The following is a 22,624-nucleotide window of genomic DNA, read 5'->3' as shown; positions in this document are numbered from 1 at the left end:
ACCAGCCGCTCGGTTTCTTAGGTCTCCATTAGTTTCATACCTGGTAGCGGTTACTGTTTAATAGGCTCACATTATCGGTGCGCTCATATTCTTATTTAATGGACATCGGACGAGCTCATTAATCTTGGAGGGATCCCGTCATGTTTGCTCATTACTATCGGCTCGCTGGATTTCTGCCTTGTCCATGGAGGCTGTCGAAAGTCCACAGTAGATGTCATTCCGCCTAAATGACTCTAATATTGCAGGGGAAAAAAAACCTACTAGTGAGACTAAGAAATGGAATTGGAAAGATTGTTTTATTACTTAATGATTTATATATATTTTTTGGTTATAGGTTTTTTACCATCTACAATGGACCATGTCATACGTATAAGGTGCAAAGACTGAGCGAATCGACGACCTATAACTTCAGGATCCAGGCGTACAATGACGCAGGGGAAGGCTCGTTTTCCGAAGTCTACAGTTTTGCAACGACCAAATCTGTTCCAGCTGCATTAAAAGGTAGGCAGCCATGATTTCACTGCCTGCTGAGACAGGTTGATGATTTCCAGGAGGCCGCGTAAAGGAGGACGATATTTTACAACCATGTTAAATGTGATGGGCAGGATTTGAAGACAGTTGGCAGGAAACAGTATAAAATAAAAGCTAACAATTGCTGCCATGCTAAATCCCCATCCTTCCTGCATCACAGCTGCGCCACTGATCCCCAGTGATCAAGCGGATATTAAAATCACTGGTTTATCAGCAGCAGGTTACCAGTAGTGGAATAGTAAAACTGCTGTCATGTAGTCCTCCATATTCACGAGCTCTTTATAACCCCACCACTGATTGGTAGCTTTCTGCCTATGCACAGTGTTCATAGAAAGCTGCCAATTAGTGGTGTGGGCGGGGTTATACAGAGCTCAGCTTTCAGAGGACTGCTAGATCTGTAAGAGAGAAAACAGTGATATTTTCAAAACTGCAACAAGGAGACCTGTAAGTGACACATCACTGGAATCAGGGTCTCCACGTCATGCTGCTTTTGGATTGGGTAGCAAAAACCTGGTGACAGATTAACTTTAAAGACCATGAAGTCAGAAGTGTTTGCCATTACGTTTTCTGGCCTATGTTTGACTATTGCATTGTGTATTATAGTTGTTACTGCCTCTTGGTGTTTGCTAAATAATTCTCAACTTCTATCATAGCGCCCAAAGTACAACAGATAGATAGCAATTCATGTGAAGTATCTTGGGAGACACTGCCGCCGATGAGGGGAGATTCAATTGTTTACATCCTTCAACTTACCAATGGGAAAGAGTTTGATCAGGTGAGATTGTGAGATTCTTCTTTTTCCAGCTGTATGACCCTAGAGAATAAAGAATGCCAGAGACTCCTCCAAGATTTGTAACTCCCCCATGTATAGAGTGAGCTAAAGATGCATGTTAATAGTCTATTCCATGGCTCTAATCATATTATATTCAGAGCCTACGATGGAGGTAACTATCCAATGTCTGGAAGACCTCCTCGTCTGTGTTCTCACCACTGTATAAGTCATGTTGTTTTTTTTCTACAAATGACCCAAATAATGTACACTCTGCACCCCATCTTGACTGAAAAAAAAAACAGTAGTGTAGAAATTTTTGCAAATTTATTAAAAAAGAAAAACTGAAATATCACATGGTCATAAGTATTCAGACCCTTTGCTCAGTATTGAGTAGAAGCACCCTTTTGAGCTAGTACAGTCACGAGTCTTCTTGGGAATGATGCAACAAGTTTTTCACACCTGGAATTGAGGATCCTCTGCCATTCTTCCTTGCAGATCCTCTCCAGTTCCGTCAGGTTGGATGGTGAACGTTGGTGGACAGCCATTTTCAGGTCTCTCCAGAGATACTCAATTGGGTTTAGGTCAGGGCTTTGAAATGACAGAAAAAGGACTGGCACATCCAAACTAGTGTGAATAGGTGCATACCAGGAGCAGCTACCTCCATATACAATGTACAAAAAAAGGTTGCACTCTATCGTGCCAAAGCATGTCTAATATCAAATACATGAAACATGAATAACAAAATGGCTTTTGAACATTAGGAAAAATATTTATGAGACTCTTTGCACAAAATTTGGCCAAATAGTGTGAGGTCAGGGCTTTGGCTGGGCCAGTCGCGAATGGTCACAGAGTTGTTCTGAAGCCACTCCTTTGTGTTTTTAGCTCTGTTCTTAGGGTCATTGTCTTGTTGGGAGGTGAACCTTCGGCCAAGTTTGAGGTCCAGAGCACTCTGGAAGAGGTTTTCATTCAGGATATCTCTGTACTTGGCCGCAGTCATGTTTCCTTCAATGACGACCAGTGGTCCTGTCCCTGCAGCCGAAAAACACACCCATAGCATGATGCCGCCACCACCATGTTTCACTGATGGGATTGTATTGCGCAGGTGATGAACAGTGCCTGTATATATATATATATATATATATATATATATATATATATATATATATATATATATATATATATATATATATATATATATATATATATATATATATATATATTCTATCTCCAGGCACTGCTCATAGTGTGTGTGTATATACACATATACATGTATATGGGGGGTTGCTTGTGTGTGCACTTGTATATAACACATGTATAATATTACACACACGTATATATACACACAAAGAAATAGCATTCTGTCTCAATAAAAGCCATAATTACACCAATTTGTTTTGATAGATAGACGATAGATAGATATCTTTTACCATATGTATATGCCATCTGCTCACTCTGGGCAGGGTTTTATGCCTATGGTCATGTTTGTGGACATACTTGTAGTCTGACCACTGCTCTTCCATTCTTCTCCCAACCAGGTATACAAAGGAACAGACACCTCATTCACTCTGTCAAACTTTCAAACAAACTGTGAATACCGGTTCCGAGTTTGTGCTGGACGGCAATACCAGGATTCCAATGGATTACAAGAATTGTTTGGCCCTTACAGTCCAAGCACCATATTCTCATCTCAAAGACCAGAGTTGGATTTGCCGTGTGTTAATGCTGCATTGGAGACCATGAAAAGCAAAAGGAAGCCTCTCAGCGACGAGCAGTTCGCCATCTTGCTCCTCATGATGTTCGCTGTCGTGGCCTTCCTCTTTGCCGTCGTCATCCAGTACTTTGTAATTAAGTAGCTTTTAAGTGCCCTGTTCCTGAGATTATCCGTACAATATTTTTTTTTTCAATATTTATGTTTAATTATTTTAATTAAATTTATAGATGGAAATGATTGTATTATATATAAGTGCATTTCCATTCTTGCTGCTCATTCATCATGAGGCTGGGTTAGTAGAATCCTCCTGTATGTGGAACATAAGACATCATGAAACTCTTAGAAAGGGAACTTCACTCCTGTGTTTCTAGGGCCATGGTGTTTATTGCCTTAATACACTCTTAAAGGTCAAGACGGTGCTGTTCGTTTATGTATTGGACCATTTGCTTTCAAAGCGTGTCCCTTTTAAATGTTCAGCTTTGCATGTGGTAGCTCATAAAAGAATGATGTTTGTTACACAAGTTTGCCGTTTTTCCGCTCTCTTGTGGCCTTCACGGAGAAGCAAATCTAACTCCTAAGTGGCACCTTAGTGAATTACGATTTTGTGGCATCTACAAAGATACCGTTTTTATTTTAAAGATATGTGTTGGGGTGCGTCCGGGGGTTTTTTTCACTGCCATATTCTACTGCTATTGACCAATTTTCAAAAAGGAACAGAGACGATTAATGTAGACCAAAATTGGGTCAAAAATCCAAGATTAACGTAAAAATATTTTTCATTCATTTTGATAATTTTATCATCCACTAATATCCATGTTATTGGATCCAGGAGCTGAGGTCCCCATTTGATTTCGAGAAGATCACCCTTTTGACCTCAAGATCAACCAGATCCCAGTACCGGTTTTGTTGGAAAGGTGTCTTCACACTCATGTTTCCTCAACTCCCATTCTTTTAGTGGAGAGGAACCATGTTGGCCCTCTCTTTATTAAAAAAACCTATTTATTCCAGAGATCCTTGGGGGCATGGCTTGCTTGGATGGTCATATGAAATGAATAAACCTTACACTTCCCATGTGGACATTCAAAAATATTCCCATTAATCTTTATTTATTCTCCAGTTATGCTTTTATATGTCCATATAAAGCTACAGTATTTGCTAGTGCAACTAATCAAAAGTTCAAATTAAAAATTCGGGGTCTTGTTTTTGCAGAATAACCAAATCCTGTTTCATATAGGGGGGACACGGTCTTGTCCTCCAACTCTGTGGTTTCTTTTGATGAAAGGTATAGAAACCGTAGGAGGCTTTTAGAAAGATTGTGAGATTTCGATAACGACACATTGATTATATCAATGGAGTGATGGCAGGAAAAGCTTTGGAAAGTGAATTCTAGTTCTGTTTCAGGAGAGCTGGGTCTTAAAAAAAACAAAAAAAACAATGGAGAGATATGTATGGAAAGTAAATGTGCTGTAAAGCGTGGCCGCCTGTGCTCTAAAATGTTAATATTGTTGGCAGTTATGAGTGACTGCTCTCTCTCCGCAGCCCTAGGTGGCCTATTTGACGTGTGAGAAGGTCAATTTTATCAGATTGTTAAGACTTCATTAATTATACAGGGTATGTCAATTTGAGGAACCACCCAAGCATCTCTTGAGATATTACGCTGAGCCATTATTGGCCATTATTTTTTTACTCGTGGGAGCTAGTGTCTAAAAAGATACTTTAGTAATTTGATATATACAATATTATTGAAGGTCATGCATGTTTTTTTTTTTTTATATAGGAATCTGTAGAGATGACCTCAGTAGCCCTTCACCACCAGCTAAGAGCACTGTGAACCTCGTCCTACCTGTGACAGTTCCAGCGCCTCTCCTGATTAGTAGGCTCAGCGCGATGTTATGTGTGAACTGTACCTATGGCAGTTTGGAGGAAGTTTGCAGTGTTCTGGTGGGCGAACATGGACTACTGGATCAGGGTCTTGTGAATCTTTATCATCTCTAGTTATCAGTTTATTTCCAGCATTGCGTTTTTCAAGAGCAAAGAATAGTATGTGATCCCCAGCCGGCTTCTCCCCACCGCGGTCACCATGACTGACAGCTTTCTTCCCTACATACACACATTTATAATTGCCAAGCGGAAGGCACGAATAAGTGAATACCCCAGAATTCCTGTTACTTGAGAAATGGAATTTAAGAGAGTACCTCAGAAGTTGATGGGATCATAAGGGTGCATTAAAGCCCTACTAGTTCTGTATTACTAAAGCGTAATTTGAGTTGTAAAGCTCAACTGATCTTCCCCTAAAAAAAACTGCAGGGGCTGAATACATCAGGTAAAATTTGGACTCCTGACATTTCACTATACAACATTTCCCGCTGTCCGTTTTAAGTTTGACGTGCTTCATAACTGGAACGTAAATGTTAAAGGGGTATTCTTATCTCCAAGATCCTATCCCAATATGTAGTAGGTATAATAATAATTTTAGCAAATACCTCCAATTTGAAGTGTAGTATAAATAGTTCTTCTGATTCTCTGTCTCGTACCCCATGTGCATGGCATTACAGTAGCTTTGGTATCCATGGTTACAACCACTAAGAGTGTTCGTAACCATGGATACCTAAGCTACTGCAATGCCCCGAACATGGGGTGAGCGACAGCGAATCGAAAGAACTATACTACATTTCTAATTGAAGGTATTTTATATTATTATTACACCTATTACATATTAGGATAGACAATGTGTGCAAGCTGTAAAGCGCTGCGGAATATGTCGGCGCTATATAAAAATAAAGATTATTATTATTAGGATAGGATCTTGGAGTTGGAAATATCCCTTTAAGGCTTCCTTTAAAAAAAAAAATAAAAAAAAAATCACGCAAAATCATTAGTTTCATGCAACTTATATATTTCAGTCTTCTATCAGAATTTTATTATATAGGTGATTTTATTGAAATATCTCTATTTTCTTAGATGAGACTTGTGTGTAGACCGTCGCGCGGCTGTTATTACATGTGGCCTGCACTAAAAAGGCGAGAGATCAGACATCCCATAAAACTAAAGGAATAGTAACAGACATAACTACATTTTGTTTGCCTGACCAAAAGAAAAAAAAAAGAAAATGTCTGTCTACCTCTTTTAAAGCTTTTCATGGATTTTCTTTTGTATTAAAATCACTGTGAAAGCACTTTCTGGAATAACACTGTAACCGATACGTCTAATGGAACTACGCTATGTTATCCGTGAGGTTTTATGTCCTAAAAAAAATCAGAGTTCAGTTACTAAACAGCACTGGAAAAATGAAGCGCCTGCTCTGGTTGCTATAGGCAACAGTAACACGGCCATTTTATGAGGCCTAGTGTGTTGTGTCGTAAAATGCAGCCTGACTGGTATTTCTTGCTGGTGGTTAAGCTCTGAATGTATATTTTATTTTTAAATGTACATACTGTATTTTATTTTTATTTTTTTAACTATAGAACGGTTTTATAGAGGTAGTCTACCATGCATTTTGGTGAGGTAAATAAACTGATCCGTCATGGGATATATTACTGATTTTTATGGAACATAGCTGTCGTGTTTATTAGATGAGATCTGTAGACAACACAATCCTGATCATGTTGCCTTTTTATATGGTAGAATGAAATATATTCGTTAGACATGACACCAAAAAAAAAAAAAAAGAGAGAGAAATGTAAGATATTGCTACTTTTAACAGGGCACATCATTCCTTGTAGACATAGGTGCCTTGTAAACGTGAAACAGTGGATATTGTGAATTTTGTGTTACCATTTTCCCCTATTCTGGTTGTGTAATTTTAATTCCTAGCTATTTTTAACACTGTCAGGGAAAAAAGATTTATCATTTGCATATGGACCATGCAAGTAAAGTAATAATAAAAAAAAAAACCCACGTTCATACTACATAACTGTAGAAAAAAAAAACATGAAAAGGTATACAGATACTTCCAGACAGTAGATATAAGAGCGATGGAGGGTGTACTGTTTATCGGAGACTTATCTGTGGTGGTGGCGGCGGAAAGGCTTACATCTAAATACCCCAGCCAAGCGTCGTGGCACGCTATTTCCCTTCCGGGTGCTTGTCTTAAAAGCATTCACTTCTTTTGGTTTTGATTATGATCGTACAATCTTTTTCCGATATTTTGACCCATGGTAGTAAAAACTGGCCTTACTCATTAGATAGTTGGAAGCCATCTTTGGGCTTATGGTGAACTCTCCCAAACCGTGCGTACACCCGTACACACGTTCTTAGTAGGAAAAGTAAAATTAGTTTGGCATACGAGAGTTTCTGATTATTGGCCTGTGTTAACTTGGCGTCAATCGTTCATCATCGTTATCGGCAGCACATCTCCCAGAGTAAACACAAGATGTGCTGCCGACTTGATGCTCGATGGGATCTAATTACGATCATTCTGCTCCCATTAGTTTTTGTTAGCCCCAGTAAACAGGGCCCTAAAAAAGCGTCAATTTTACTTTTATGTAGTTGATTGGTGCTCATTAACTCCTTAACTAATGATGTACATTTTTACATAGGTCAATAAGTAGTACATGAAGCAATCTCAGGAGCTGAGCCCGCACGAGAACAAGCAGATGCCGGCTGTTACATAGCTGGCATCTGCATGTAACCACATCCGATCGCTGTAGTGTACTTACATGCCAATCTGTGAGCAGCATTTAAATGGTGCCAGTACCTGCGCACACTTTCATTGGCTTTACATAATGTAATTTAGGGGAACCAATGGGCTACCATGTTAACTGCCATCTTGGTCCTCCAGTGAAGCTCAACTACAGGCCGAGTTCCATAGGAAAACCGCGCTTTCCTTATACTGTACTTTTGCAGTATATAGTATTTTTGGGTTCAAGTCACCTACGGGGAAGAAAAAAATTAAGCTAAAAAATTATATATAAAAAGTAAGAAATCTAAAAATTAGAATTGTCTCCATTTTCCACCATTACAAATAAAGTAAAAAGAAAAATATTTGCTGCTATCATGTCCCATAAAGTCCGATCTATCAAAATCAAAACACCAGAATCGCTGCATCCCCCGCCAAAAAAAAAGGATCGAAATGTATCCCAAGATGGTATCAGTACAAATGTCCTCTCAAAGCAAATTTTTTCACACCATTAAAGTATGAAAAAAAAGAAGTTTTGTATCACCATAATAATTATGCCAGATCATTTTTACCACACTATAAATGGTGTAAAAAATGGTTGAATTGCGGTGGGAGTGCTTCTCAATCGTACCACACTTGTAATTTTTTTTGCTTATTTTTTCAGTAAATTTTATGTTGCAATAAATGGTGTAATTCAAAACTACAACTCGTTCCACAAAAAACAAGCCCTCACATGGCTATATATCAAAAAGGAGAGTTAAAAAACAAAAGCGCAAAAATCTAAAATTCCTGATGCCATAGTGGGTTAATAGGCTTGTCTAAATGTACCTGCATGATTGATCAGGTTGTGACTTACTTCACCAAAGAACAAAGCTATTTGGTCTTTATTCCCATTTAACCCCCGAAATCTACCAATATGGAGCAACCTGGAGACCCCTATACGCATTAGATGGTTGGCCAGCATGAAGGTTCAGTCAATAAACAATTAATGTGTATGGCCAGTTTTAGAAAAGGGAAGGGTCAGATCTGCCGCTAGGTCTTTCGACTAACTGATACCCCACTGCTGATGTTGGCAAAACATTTTTCTCTGTAAACTTTACAGGGAATGTGGTTGGTTGTAGTTTTTGGCTACTGTCTGGTATTTATGTGGTTACCTTTTCACTCTTGATTGACTGTTAAACTAGGCTTACACCAGCCCAACCGGAGGAGCTAAACGATGGCCGATCAGCTACTTGTTTGTTAGTAGCCTATTTTTTGACAACCAGACTACATTTAAAGGTTTTTTTCAGGGTGAGATAAGAAGTCTGCAGGCAATCTGTTACTGTAGACAGCTGAAGCTTGACATTGTGAGATGTGCACACTGTCATGATTCTCTTGTTTTCCCTATTTGAGTGGGAAAATTGCATACTTGCAGTCACGTGCCCACTAGCCCCCTCCATTTCTCAATGCTCTAGCGGAGGAGAGCCTAACAAGCATGCAAATTACATACATTTGGTCACGAGACCACCCACTCACACAAGGGAGTATATGGGATTCATAACTGTGCACTCTGTCATGATTTGGCAATCTGCAGAATTTTCTTCTCATCCTAGAAAACCCTTTAATATACGCACAAAATTATCAGTAACAGATTGATTTGTGCACATAGGCTGCTGCTATTATTCTCGGCAGTACGTTTACACAGGATGATGCGCTGCCGAGATCGATGATCTTTGAGGTTGGCCAAAAAAAAGTTTTTCATCAGGTGATCAGCTGTCTGTTTTATAATGTGTGATTATTAAGAAAAGAGCATTTCTGGGAACACTCATTCCCGGTACTAATGCAGTGTAAATGCACCTTTTTAGATTAACTTTTTAGATCAAAAGAATAAAACCTTATTCTACATTGTTTGTGCCTCTGTAAGCCTAATTCGGCTAACTCAATTAGTGTGTTTTTTTTTTTGTCTGAAAATAAAGCTATAAAAACTGATATACTTTATACAATATACTATATTACACTATATATCCCAAATAATTCTATGTATAGAGATCTGTAGTTTTTATTAGATTTGTTCTTTCAAGTCTAACCTTTTAGAATACAAATAATTATCACTATTGGCCATGACCCTAATAATTGTCAATATTGGCCATGACCCTAATAATTGTCACTATTGGCAATAACCCTAAGAATTGTCAGTATTGGCCTTGACCCTAATACTTGTCACTATTGGCCATGACCCTAAGACTTGTCACTATTGGCTATGACCCTAAGAATTGTCAGTGTTGGCCATGACCCTAATAATTGTCACTATTGGCCTTGACCCTAATACTTGTCACTATTGGCCATGACCCTAAGACTTGTCACTATTGGCCATGACTTAATAATTGTCACTGTTGGCCATGACCCTAATAATTGTCACTGTTGGCCATGACCCTAATAATTGTCACTGTTGGCCATGGCCCTAATAATTTTTCACTGTTGGCCATGACCTAATAATTGTCGCTGTTGGCCATTACCCTAATAATTGTCACTTGGCCATGACCTAATAATTGTCGCTGTTGGCCATGACCCTAATAATTGTCACTGTTGGCCATGACCCTAATAATTGTCACTGTTGGCCATGACCTAATAATTTTTCACTGTTGGCCATGACCTAATAATTGTCGCTGTTGGCCATTACCCTAATAATTGTCACTTGGCCATGACCTAATAATTGTCGCTGTTGGCCATGACCCTAATAATTGTCACTGTTGGCCATGACCTAATAATTGTAACTGTTGGCCATGACCTAATAATTGTCGCTGTTGGCCATTACCCTAATAATTGTCATTGTTGGACATGACCTAATAATTGTCGCTGTTGGCCATTACCCTAATAATTGTCACTGTTGGCCATGACCTAATGATTGTCGCTGTTGGCCATGACCCTAATAATTGTCACTGTTGGCCATGACCCATTCCGTGTCGCACACCAGCGAATGTCTGTTTTCATCAGAAAAATGCCACCGAGAACCTCCTTCACATCTTTAATAATAAAAGATAGGAAATACAATGTGCCTGTCTTAAAAAGGTTATCTACTTTTTTCTTTCTTAGAAATGGTGCCACACATAATACAGTTTAGAGAATGGGACTGGGCTGCAATACAAGATGGCACCATTGGACAAGAGTAGATGGTCCATATTCGTAAGAATGGGGTCTGATCATTCATTAGGAGCCAGTGACCTCTATGATGCCATTAGTTTGTAGTAAATAGGTGTTTCGAAAGTTGGTCTAGCGGAGAAAGTACCCCTCTCCTCCAAGCGTAGAGGATACATGTGAACGTTGATGCAAATATTAGAGTCTTTTTCTATATTTGGTTGTCTCTGTAATGTTTTGCATGGCTTTAGCTGCTATCACCCCAGCGGGTTACTCGTATACTCAACATTGAAGTGTTATACCGTTGTGTTTCAATATGTCAATGTTATTCCTAGTGATGCTTTTACCACTGCAATATACACAGGCCTTACCCACATTCTACGTATCCCGGCGTTGAACCTGTATTCATCTGTTGACCTGCTTTGCATTTCATTTATGTGTTACGCAAAAAAAGAGAAAAAATGTAATTTCTGTGCTTCTCAAGAATATATTGCAGCACTTTCTGAAAAAAGCACAGATTTGTTTTATGGAGGAGAAAAAAAGTGCATTTATTATAAATGTTACACTATTTGGCTCAAACTGAGCAAATGTTTTTATACTGTCTATAACCTTAAAAAAGGCAAAAAAAAATAAAAGTGCACGTTTTTTTAATGAGATGCCCATATTATGTATTATCTACTAACCTAAATATTTTTACATGTAAGATGTTTTTTTTTTTGTAAGAAATTATGCTGAAAATATAAATATATATAAATATACATTCCATCACTTTATATTTGAGATTTTTTTCTTTTAATCTCTCACGTTGTGTTTTGTTTTGTTTTTTTCATTTAGAATAGTTTTTTCTGTTTTGCGCAGCTTTCTGCTGTGCAAGCGTAATTTGCATCGATTTTTAAAATTGCGTCTTCATATGACCAGAAATCTTGGTATGGTTTTTATTTGGTGTTCAACTTCCCCATGTCAATCATATCTCAGATTTAAAAAAAATAAAAATACTGTTCTACAATTAAAGAAAATAAATAAAAAAGAATAATTGTAGATGTTATTGTAGCGTTAAGATTTAATGAGAGGAATATTTCTCTACTTTTGGATCAATCCTGTTGATTTATTTTTTGTTTGCAGTTGCGCAAAACATACACTAGAGAAAAAATTGTATTCATGTATAGCATCGATACTGAATTATTAGACATTACATGTACTTTTCTGATTCATGTCAGTTATCTATGAATATTTCCGCGCATAATTTCATTTCTAAATATTTTATAGAGACGTGTATTGCCACTTTCATTACAGTAGTTACATGGTGCAATCTAAAAAAAAATTACATTTTTTTTTACCTACACGTATAATCTGTGTATTTTATTTATTTTCATTTTTAAGTCATGAAAAGTGTGAATGTTCTGTTTTAACTGTACCAAAAAGGAAGAAAAAAATAAATAAAAAAAAGTTTAAATATCGCATCCAATCACATTACCCCTTACTACATCACTATAATGATCGTCATTTCAAGGAATGGGTTCAATGCGTTTCATCTGTGTTCATGTCTATGCATTTGTTTCTGTACACACATCAGTCTCCGTAGTTTACAGGCATGTTTACATACTTTGAATTTTTATTTTTGTACCATTTTTCATCCTAGGAAAAAAAATACTTTATCCATTGCCAAAGGTTTTTTTTTATTTTTCCAAAACACATCAAGAATGATCCTGAACAACAAATATTTCTATTGCGCTTCTCACAATGGACTCAAAGCTCATAAGCATTAAGACACTTTTTTTTTTATTTCTCTTTATACATTTTACATAACAATTTTTTTCTGTCCCTCACTACACGATACCTAGTTGTTCAGAGGATAAATGTACTAATTTAGCACACCGCTATATTTTTTTTTTCCTGGATATGTTCATTAAGGCAATTATGGGATATATTGGTTCTATATTTTACAGTTCTTGTAATAAATATGGCCTCTGAAATATTCCAGTTTTGACCTTCCTGAATCTGTTTTTTTTTTCTATTATACCATTTACAAATTATTATACATTCCAGCCTTAATTATTAGTGGTGTTCTTGTAAGAAATATGTTGCTTTGTACTTCATTGTTATTTCAGGTATCTTCTACAATATAAGATGACCTTGCATATGTATTACTAAATTGTTACTTTGAAATAGATAATATATTTAATGTCTAATAAAAAATATAAAAATTGCAGTAAGAGTTTGCCTGTTCTATTCTAATACCAAGTTTATTTTAAAATTTGGTAAAATACATGTTACATTGGCCAGTCTTTAGTGATGAGCGAGTATACTCGTTGCTCGGGTTTCTCCTAGCATGCTCAGGTGGTCTCCCAAGTATTTATTTTTTGTTGACGCAGGTGCATGGTTTACAGCTTCTAGACAGCTTGAATACATGTGGGGATTCCCTAGCAATGAGGCAACCCCCACATGTACTCGGGCTGTCCAGCAGCCGTAAATCATGCAGCTGTGTCAACAAAAAACAAATCTCCGAGCAGTCACAAATACTCGGTAACCACCTGAGCGTGCTGGGAGAAACCTGAGCAACAAGTATACTCGCTCATCACTACCAGTCTTGTATACAAAGTTGACCTGAAAATGGGTGAATGATCGCGTCTTGAGGCGTTTACGGTGGAAATTGTACAAATGACTGGAATCTGAGGGTATGATGGTAGCAGAAGACACAGAATTAACACATTACAGAGTCAATGCTTAGACACAGGGATGTGTCTAATTGGGCTTTAGTTGACAATGGGAGATGTCACTGAGGAACGTCACTTGTAGGACCTGACTTGGAGCACAACAAAGGGCATCAGTTATAGGGGAAGGGAGAGGAGCTCGGCCCCGAAGACAAGAATGGTGAATAACAGTACTACATGAAAGAAGTCATCTCTGTCCCTTCTAGTGAAGATTGCTCACTTCTTGGCATGTTCCTGGATTGCAGATCTTCCTTTGGATTGAGGATTTTACTCATGGCGGCCCTATATTTTTGTGACATGATGTTGTACAGCATGGGGTTTATGGAGGCATTCAGGTAAAACAGAACCATAGAGAGGAGATTAAGGTACTGAGTGAGGTGATATAAAATGACTTCTTGTCCAGTCCAGGCAAACAGGATCCGGCCAATGTGGAAGGGCAGCCAACACAACACAAAGGACAATACGACAACAGCTGGAAAACACAATATCATTATATACATTAGTGTATAGTATAGAAATATTGCATTTTGTTTTATAAGGCTGCCATATCATAATGATCTATTTAATGTAATAATTTAATCTCTTTTCTAATATACCTTGATTAAAAAGTCCCTTCCGTTTCCTCTCATCAAATTTTTTTTTTCTTACCAATTTACTTTTTGGTGAGATTTCATTTGAGAATCCCAGTGCATGCTGGGATACTCAAACTGGACATCATTAGGGCAGAGACTGTGGTTACTGCTGCAGACTCTGCCCCTGCCTGAAAAGAAGCGCCCTCTGGTACCCATGTCAGAGGCTGGGCCAGTCCCTGCTCTACTGAGTATGCATTGGTTGTCAATTCCGATGAATGCTCAGTAGGATCTTGCCATTGTGTAATATTTATTTTTTTTAATCAAACTTTTATTGAATGCCAAATAACATAGTTTACAGAATAATTATTTTACGTCATACAGTACATATAGGAATAGTGCCTATATAATCCAATTATTCAAATAACCACCAAATAGTTCTCCCCTTCAACATTCACCCTCCCCACCCTCTCCCACAGTCTGCATTACAATAAAACCATACCCATACTGACATAGGTGTTACTCTTGGACAAGTAGTCAAATACATTATCCTACTACCCAGACAAGTGGTAATCATAATTTACAGGATCATTAAATAAAATAAGACCTCTATCCAGCTCCGCCGAAACCACAGCTGAGCACCTAATCCAGTCTCACCATACTTTACCAAGTTTATCAACCGATCCCCTCTTGCTATAAACCCTTTTTTCCATTAAGATAATAGAGTTGAGAGCTTGGACCACATGTTCTACATAGGGAGGTCTGGTTGCCAGCCAGTGTGTGGCTATAGATTTTCTAGTCTGGTAGAGTATTTTAGCAATAATTATCTGTAACTGTATTCAACCGGGTGGCCAGGATTTTTGCTAGAATCTTGAATGTCGGTAATGATCTAGGCCTATATAAATCCGTGAGATCTTTCTCCTTCCCTTCTTTTGGAATCACTACGATTGTTGCTTCACGTAAAGAGTTCGGCAGGCTTCCTGACAGGAATGCATTATTAATCATATCTAGGTATTTTTGCCCCAACACTTCCTTAAACCGCTTATAGAGTTTTATTTGCAGGCCATCTAACCCTGGGGTCTTATTAGGTGTCTTCCCCATCGCCTGCTGCACTTCTTGAAAAGAAATTGGACTCTCTAGAGCATCCCTATCCTTGTCCCTCAGAACCTGGTAGACCCACCCTACCCAGATTGTCCAGTAGCTCCAGCTCCTCTTGTGATTAAGAGTAAAAACCCTATAATACTTCTAATATTTCCACTGTTTGAGTTTTAACATTTCCCTCATTGTCCTTTAAGCTATATATGTAGGAGTTTTCTCTTTGTGCTTTAGCTAAATTAGCTAGCAGACAGGTTGGCTTTCCCTCCTCATAATCCTGCTGCTTTAAAAACATACTGCTGCTCCAGCAGGAAGGACCATAGCAGCTTTTGAGCATCCTTCCGCTGTGCCAAATTCTCAGAGCATTTGTTTAAGATATACATTTACTCCGTCTCCCTGACTCTTATCTTCCAATTTTCGATCTTGTAGGGTCTCTGTGAGCCCTCTCCACTGCAAACAATGGGGAGAGAGACTCTTTTCCAAAAATATCCAACAGCCACTTTCGATTAACCCATCAGGATCCCTTCCCTCCAGTTTCTCCGAGACGCCTACCAGCCGGACATTGTTGTGCCTTTGGCGGTTTTCCAGGTCATCCACCTTGGCTACGGGAGCTGCCACCAACTGTAAATAATTTTGGATGTCGCCCTGGATGGGGGGAGAGCATCCTCAGGCAGCCCCACTCTCCCCTCGACTGCTGTAGCACGTTCCGCCAGTTTTTGGATATCATGGTGGATAATGGCAATAGTTTCTTGAATGGGGCCTACCTGGCAAATCAATGAGACCAGATTGGTGTTAATTTTGGTTACGACATTAAATACGTCCAGAAGGGAGGGGGAATTCCCTCAGAGATGTTTCAGCAAGATCAGAGTCCTTTCCCTTGGGAGATTTGCCCACGTTTGAAGATGTTGAAGCAGATCGGGTCAGGGGATCATCCTCCTCTGCTTCTTCCACCACTAGGGCTGAATAGCGGGATCCTCATGGGGTTGTATTCTGACCATTTCATCCAATTTTGAATTCTTTTCATGGTTTTCAGGGCATTATATGTTAAATAAAGGGTGTCATTAAAAACTACAACTTGTCCTGCGAAAAAAGCAATCCATCCTACAGTTATGAGAGGAAAAATAAGAGGCATGACACTTGAAAGAAGAGGAGGAAAAAAAAAAAGAGCAAAAATATAAAATGTCCTGTTCCTGAGAAGGTTAAGCAGCCACAAATGGCAAACTCCATTCTGTTTCATTAGTATTTTCTGGACTCCAGTCAGTGTAAGAATCTGTTTATATGTGATCTTTATCCAATTGCTCACTTTTGAAAGGTATTGTATCTGCCTGAAACTATGTAGGAATATGTTTCCATTGTTTTATTTTATTAAAACACTGGAATATATAAAAATGGTTTCCGCAGAAGAAAAATAACCGGTACCTCTTGTCAATAGCTGGCTAGACAGCTGGCATAACGCACGGTGCTGTGAAAAGTCTTTGATTGTCTCATTTCAGTGTGTTCTGGACAGAACACTCTTGAAACCCACGCAATGACCTGCTTGTAGAACATGACTAGAAAAGCTTTTATCTTTATTTGTTTTTGTAAATGAAAAATTTCTACTATAAATATTCTAGTATTATAGTGCTGGTAAAGTTACTCATAGAGAACAACCAAGGAAACACAATCAAATATGACCATCATGTTCACCTTCGCCGTCGATTTAGGTTTCAGAATTTTTTTCATTATTAGTCACAGAAAAATAGTACATATATTACTGTATTATATACTAATTAGCTCCTTACGGTCAATAGAGGCAGTAATGTGAATCCTGACTTCCCTGGCATTGTCCAGAACTGAACTAATGATCCATCCATATATAATATATCAGTGTGGTCCGACACCTCCGGCTACTCAGTGGTGGTACCAGGTGTCAGTCCCCCACCGATCAGCTGGAAATTGGTCCGGCAGTGGCTCGAACTAAGTGATCCACAGGATGGAACACATTAGCTCAGAGTCAGTACATTTATTAGACCCATTAGGGGTATTATACCTGTGTTTGTCTGATCACATATACACTGCTCAAAAAACTAAAGGGAACACTTAAACAACAGAATCTAACTCCAAGTCAATCAAACTTCTGTGAAATCAATCTGTCCACTTAGGAAGCAACACCGTTTGACAATCCATTTCACATGCTGTTGTGCAAATGGAATAGACAACAGATGGAAATTATTGGCAATTATCAAGACACACTCAATAAAGGAGTGGTTCTGCAGGTGGGGACCACAGGCCACATCTCAGTACCAATGCTTTCTGGCTGATGTTTTGGTCACTTTTGAATGTTGGTTGTGCTTTCACACTCGTGGTAGCATGAGATGGACTCTACAATCCACACAAGTGGCTCAGGTAGTGCAGCTCATCCAGGATGGCACATCAATGCGAGCTGTGGCAAGAAGGTTTTCTGTGTCAGTCAGCATAGTGTCCAGAGGCTGGAGGCGCTACCAGAAGACATGCCAGTATGCCAGGAGACGTGGAGGGGACCTTAGGAGGGCAACAACACAGCAGCAGGACCGCTACCTCAGCCTTTGTGCAAGGAGGAACAGGAGGGGCACTGCCAGAGCCCTGCAAAATGACCTCCAGCAGGCCACAAATGTGCATGTGTCTGCACAAACGGATAGAAACCGACTCCATGAGGATGGTACGTGTGCCCGACATCCACAGATGGGGGTTGTGCTCACAACCCAACACCGTGCAGGACGCTTGCATTTGCCACAACACCAGGATTGGCAAATTGGCCTGTGCTCTTCACAGATGAAAGGTTCACACTAAGCACATGTGACAAACGAGACAGAGTCTGGAGATGCAGTGGAGAGCGATCTGCCTGCAACATCCTTTAGCATGAACGGTTTGGCAGTGGTTCAGTAATGGTATGGGGTGGCATTTCTTTGGAGAGTTGCACAGCCCTCCATGTGCTCACCAGAGGTAGCCTGACTGCCATTAGGTACCGAGATGAGATCCTCAGACCCCTTGTGAGACCAAATGTTGGTGCAGTTGGCCCTGGGTTTCTCCTGATGCAGGACAATGCCAGACCTCATGTGGCTGGAGTGTGTCAGTAGTTCCTGCAAGATGAAGGCATTGAAGCTTTGGACTGGCCCGCCCGTTCCCCAGACCTGAATCCGATTGAACACATCTGGAACATCATGTCTCGCACCATCCACCAACGTCATGTTGCACCACAGACTGTCCAGAAGTTTGTGGATGCTTTAGTCCAGGTCTGGGAGGAGATCCCTCAGGAGACAATCTGCCAGCTCATCAGGAGCATGCCCAGGTGTTGAAGGGAGGTCATACAGGCACGTGGAGGCCACACACTACTGAGCATCATTTCCTTGTCTTGAGGCATTTCCACTGAAGTTGGATCAGCCTGTAACTTCATTTTCTACTTTGATTTTGAGCATCATTCTAAGTCCAGACCTCCGTGGGATATTAGTTGTGATTTACGTTGATCATTTTTAGGTTTTATTGTTCTCAACACATTCCACTATGTAATGAATAAAGATTTACAACTGGAATATTTCATTCAGTGTTATCTCGGATGTGGGATTTTAGTGTTCACTTTATTTTTTTGAGCAGTGTACTATATACTGTATTGCAGCATACAGTGTAAATCGTAGTGTCCTATGAAGTTCAGCTTGTGGCTAATCTTCACAGGAATACCAGGATGGCAGTGACTTTAGCAATCCGATGGGAGTCGATGTATGCACATAAGCAACGATTCTGTTTAAAGAGGACCTAACACCAATTTTTTCATGTTTACCTGGACATCCAATATAATAGTCACTACAGAGCGGAGATATTAGCAATCAAAGTATTTGACACCTAATGAGTTAAACGGGTTTTCCCATGAACAACAGTTGATTATACTCAATAGATCTTGGAATAATAATTTTCACAATTGGATGTACTTAAATAAAATGTTCCTGTCCCGAGATAATCTTATACACGCGCCCCTGCTGTGTACTGTGTAATGGCTGAGTCGGACGGCACAGGGACATAGTCTGATCATACCTCATCTCCTGAGCAGGGGAAGAAGCAAAAGAGTGTACAGACAGGACAGCAGGGGATTGCAGCTGATTCTTTTTGAGTGGTAAAATATTTCCCTGCCTTTTTTTTTTTAAAGAATGTTTTACTTCAGTAAGTACTTCACTTTAGTGATCCCATGCTGTCCTGTCTGCATTCTCTTGTCTTTCCTCCCCTGCCCAGGAGATGTGGTATGATCAGACCATGTTCCTGCACGGTCAGAAACGGCCATTACACATTATACAGCAGGGACACGTTTATAAGATTATCTCAGCACAGGAACATTTAATTTAAACACATCCAATTGTGGAAATTATTATTTTTATTCCAAGATCTATTGAGTAAAATGAACTTTAGTTCATGGGAAAACCCCTTTAACTTAACACCCACTTAGACTTAACAAAAGTTAACTCATTAGGTGTCAAATATTTTGATTGCTAATATCTCCACAACGGAGAGGAGAAATAAAAAAATAACAAAAATATTTTTTTCAGCTCTGTAGCCTCTATTATATGTGTGTCAGATCAACATAAAACACTTGGTGAAAGGTCCTGTGCTGTCAGAGATTGACAGTAGCATGTAAATGGTTAATAGCAGAAATTGAAGCACAGCTGATGCTGTTAGAGACAGATGTTGGCTATGTAACATAACCGGTATACTGTGTGTGGACAGAGTTTCAGCTCCTAAGTCCACTCTGCCCACTATGACCCCAAGGGTGGTGTACATGCATGTAATTTTCTGTTAAAAGGTTAAAGGGGCTGTAGCAAGTACATAAGTTATTGCCTACTTATAGGACAGTGGACCACTGGGACCCAATAAAGTGACTTTCCAGAGCCCCATCTGAATGGAGGAGAGCATGCCTATTTTTCCTGAATCAAATTGTAGAGAACTTGGCACTCAAGGATGAGTATGAAGAAACTTTTTTTAGGTGCAGACAACCCAAACAAATAAACTTTTCGGTCACATTAACCTTCGTCAGTACTATGATCTGCTGTGAACAGAATAGATAGAAGGCATCGCTGAGGAATGCCATCACTCGCTGCAGTTGAAGTCACACTGTCATTCCTCAGCATTGCCTTCTATTTTACTCACAGCAATCCGTATTACTGACGAAGGTCAATGCGACCGAAACATTTATTTCTTTGGATTGTCTGCACTCAATAAGGTTTCTTCATGCCCATTCTTGAGTGACAAGTTCTCTACAATTTGATTCATGGGATAGGATCCTACTTGAGCACCATCAACAGGAGTGCAGTGATTTCTACTCTTTGTTATTTTCTATGAGACTTCTGGAGCTAGCTGATTACTGTGCTAGACAATTTACGGCAATCCTGTGAAGAATATATGCTGTGAAGGTTGAGCACTCTTAACCTTCACTTCTTTCTGACAGAGCTTTGTAAATCCCATTGTCAAGATTGGTGGGTTTCCTTTTGGATGGACACCCAGTGATCAATGACTTATCTTATTCTATCAATAGGGGGCAACTTATATTCTTGGTACTATGCAGGCACATTGTTGTATTATGGATGCGCTTTCTAAGGATCTATGACAGTGCACCCTTAGAAACCACCCATCCTGTATATTTGTGTGTCTCCAAATTCATACAAAGCCTTAAAAAGTTTTCTTCTGACTGATTTACATGGCTTCTACGAAAAAATGATGGCATATAGTGACCTAGAAGAGAATATAGTGCCATATCGGGGCATCTTTCCATAGCACATAGAGTGCCTACATCTCCATAATATGGACCCATAAGTGATTCCACAAACTACTTAGTGCAAGAGGCCTCCCAGTCAGTCCAGAAAAATAGACATCATCAGGGATATTACAAACTCTAGAATTGCAAATATCTGAATCATAGCATTGGACCAATGTCTATTGCTAAATGAAAAGAGAAACAGAAAAAAAACTTTTCTAGCATACCAGTTTCACTTTTGTGATTCCTTCTTATACCTTAAATAATGATGAGCGAATGTGCTGAGATAAGGTGTTATCCGCCATGCTCGTGTGCTAACCGAGGGTCGTCAGCGTGCTCGAAAAATATGCTTTAGTCCCGGCGCCTGGATATATCGTGGCTGTTCGACAGCAGCAACACATGCACCGATTGTCTAACAAACAGGTAATCCTTGCATGTGTTGTGGCTGTCGAGCCGCGGGGACTTGAACATAGTATTCGAGAACGTTGAAGACACTCGGTTAGCACATAACGCCTTATCCCAGCATGTTCGCTCATCACTAGTCTTAAAGCTTTGAATGTATTTTTGGCTTAATTGACCTAATAAAGTTATAAGTGGGTTTTTTTCCCACCATACACCAGCAAAGGTTATCCCTAATTATACATATTATAATATATGCCACCAGTTTATAAAAGTTTTCCAAAATTAGCTAGAGGGGACTACATCATTTTCTAAAGGAACCATGCAACTCTAGAGTTGACTTACCCAACATTTTTACGGTCTGTTTGTGTTGTTTCATTCTATTGGCTGCGATAGGGCCCTGTACCCCATGCTTGTTCTTCCAAAGCTTCCTACAGATTAGACCATAAAGGAGTGTGAGAAAAAAGACTGGAATGAAAAAATATATGGTTGAGACCCATGCCACAACTCCGAGAAAGCCATTGTGGGCGGCATGCTCCATGTATTTGCATTCCTTGGTCTCTTCCGGTTCTGTTCCATTACGATGTTCTACTCCAAACAAAAACAAAACAGGTCCGGCCGTGATTAAGGCAAGGATCCACAAGAATATGATGATGATCTTCACTCTCTTCTTAGTGATCATGATTTTGGCCTTAAGGGGGTAACAAATGGCAAGATACCTTTCTACACTAACAGTGGTGATGTGAAGGATTGTACAGTAGGTGCAAGTCTCGCTCAGGTAGACCAAAAACTTGCAGAGGAAGTTCCCAAAAATATAAGGTTTGTATTTCCAGATTCTGTACAAATCAGATGGTAGACCAAGGAAAATCAGAATGTCCGACACTGCCATACTGGAAAGGTACATGTTAACTGTGGACCTCATGTCCTTGTATCTCTTATAGATCAAAATTGTAACCAGATTTCCCGTCACACCCAACAGGAAGAGCACAATGCAAATGATTGTAACCGGAACCAATATGTAAATATCAAAAAGTGCTGTTGTCTTATCCAGAGTATTGATCTCATTACTCGCAGGTTCGACGTCAGGTTGGTTTACACCCATATTTTGACCACTATCTTGATAGAATCCTTATAGAGTCTTTGATAGAGGAGTCCGATAATGTGTTCTCAGCTGTCGTGCCCATTGAAAGAGGACAGTTGTATAAAATATCCTTGAGTATAGGAAAATTTTGGCAGGTCTTGTCAGGATGGAAGTTAGTTTTCGATGTCGGGCTTGATCCGAAAATCTTAAAGAACTGAGAGAGTATCTGACCTTATTTGATAATAATGTACTTTAATGCTCAATTAGTGAA

General features: G+C 39.3%; 1 protein-coding gene and 1 pseudogene across 3 annotated transcripts in view; one reads left to right on the top strand and one right to left on the bottom strand.

Moving 5' to 3' along the window:
* Nucleotides 1–4,429, top strand: part of LOC143805766 (fibronectin type-III domain-containing protein 3A-like) — a 101,632-nt gene extending 97,203 nt beyond the window's left edge. For all 3 annotated transcript variants that reach the window (XM_077285396.1, XM_077285397.1, XM_077285395.1), the window contains 3 exons: nt 335–501; nt 1,185–1,306; nt 2,839–4,429. In XM_077285396.1, the coding sequence (XP_077141511.1) occupies nt 335–501; nt 1,185–1,306; nt 2,839–3,156 (607 nt within the window). In that variant the 3' untranslated portion in view covers nt 3,157–4,429. The remainder of the gene's footprint in view (nt 1–334; nt 502–1,184; nt 1,307–2,838) is intronic.
* Nucleotides 4,430–12,729: 8,300 nt separating this feature from the next.
* LOC143803737 (growth hormone secretagogue receptor type 1 pseudogene) lies at nt 12,730–22,374 on the bottom strand (annotated as a pseudogene).
* Between the last annotated feature and the right edge of the window lie 250 nt (nt 22,375–22,624).

The sequence above is a fragment of the Ranitomeya variabilis genome, chromosome 2, assembly GCF_051348905.1.
Source record: "Ranitomeya variabilis isolate aRanVar5 chromosome 2, aRanVar5.hap1, whole genome shotgun sequence".
NCBI lineage: Eukaryota > Metazoa > Chordata > Amphibia > Anura > Dendrobatidae > Ranitomeya > Ranitomeya variabilis.
Note: the sequence above shows the minus strand (reverse complement) of the source record. Positions and strands in the feature narration are given on the sequence as shown.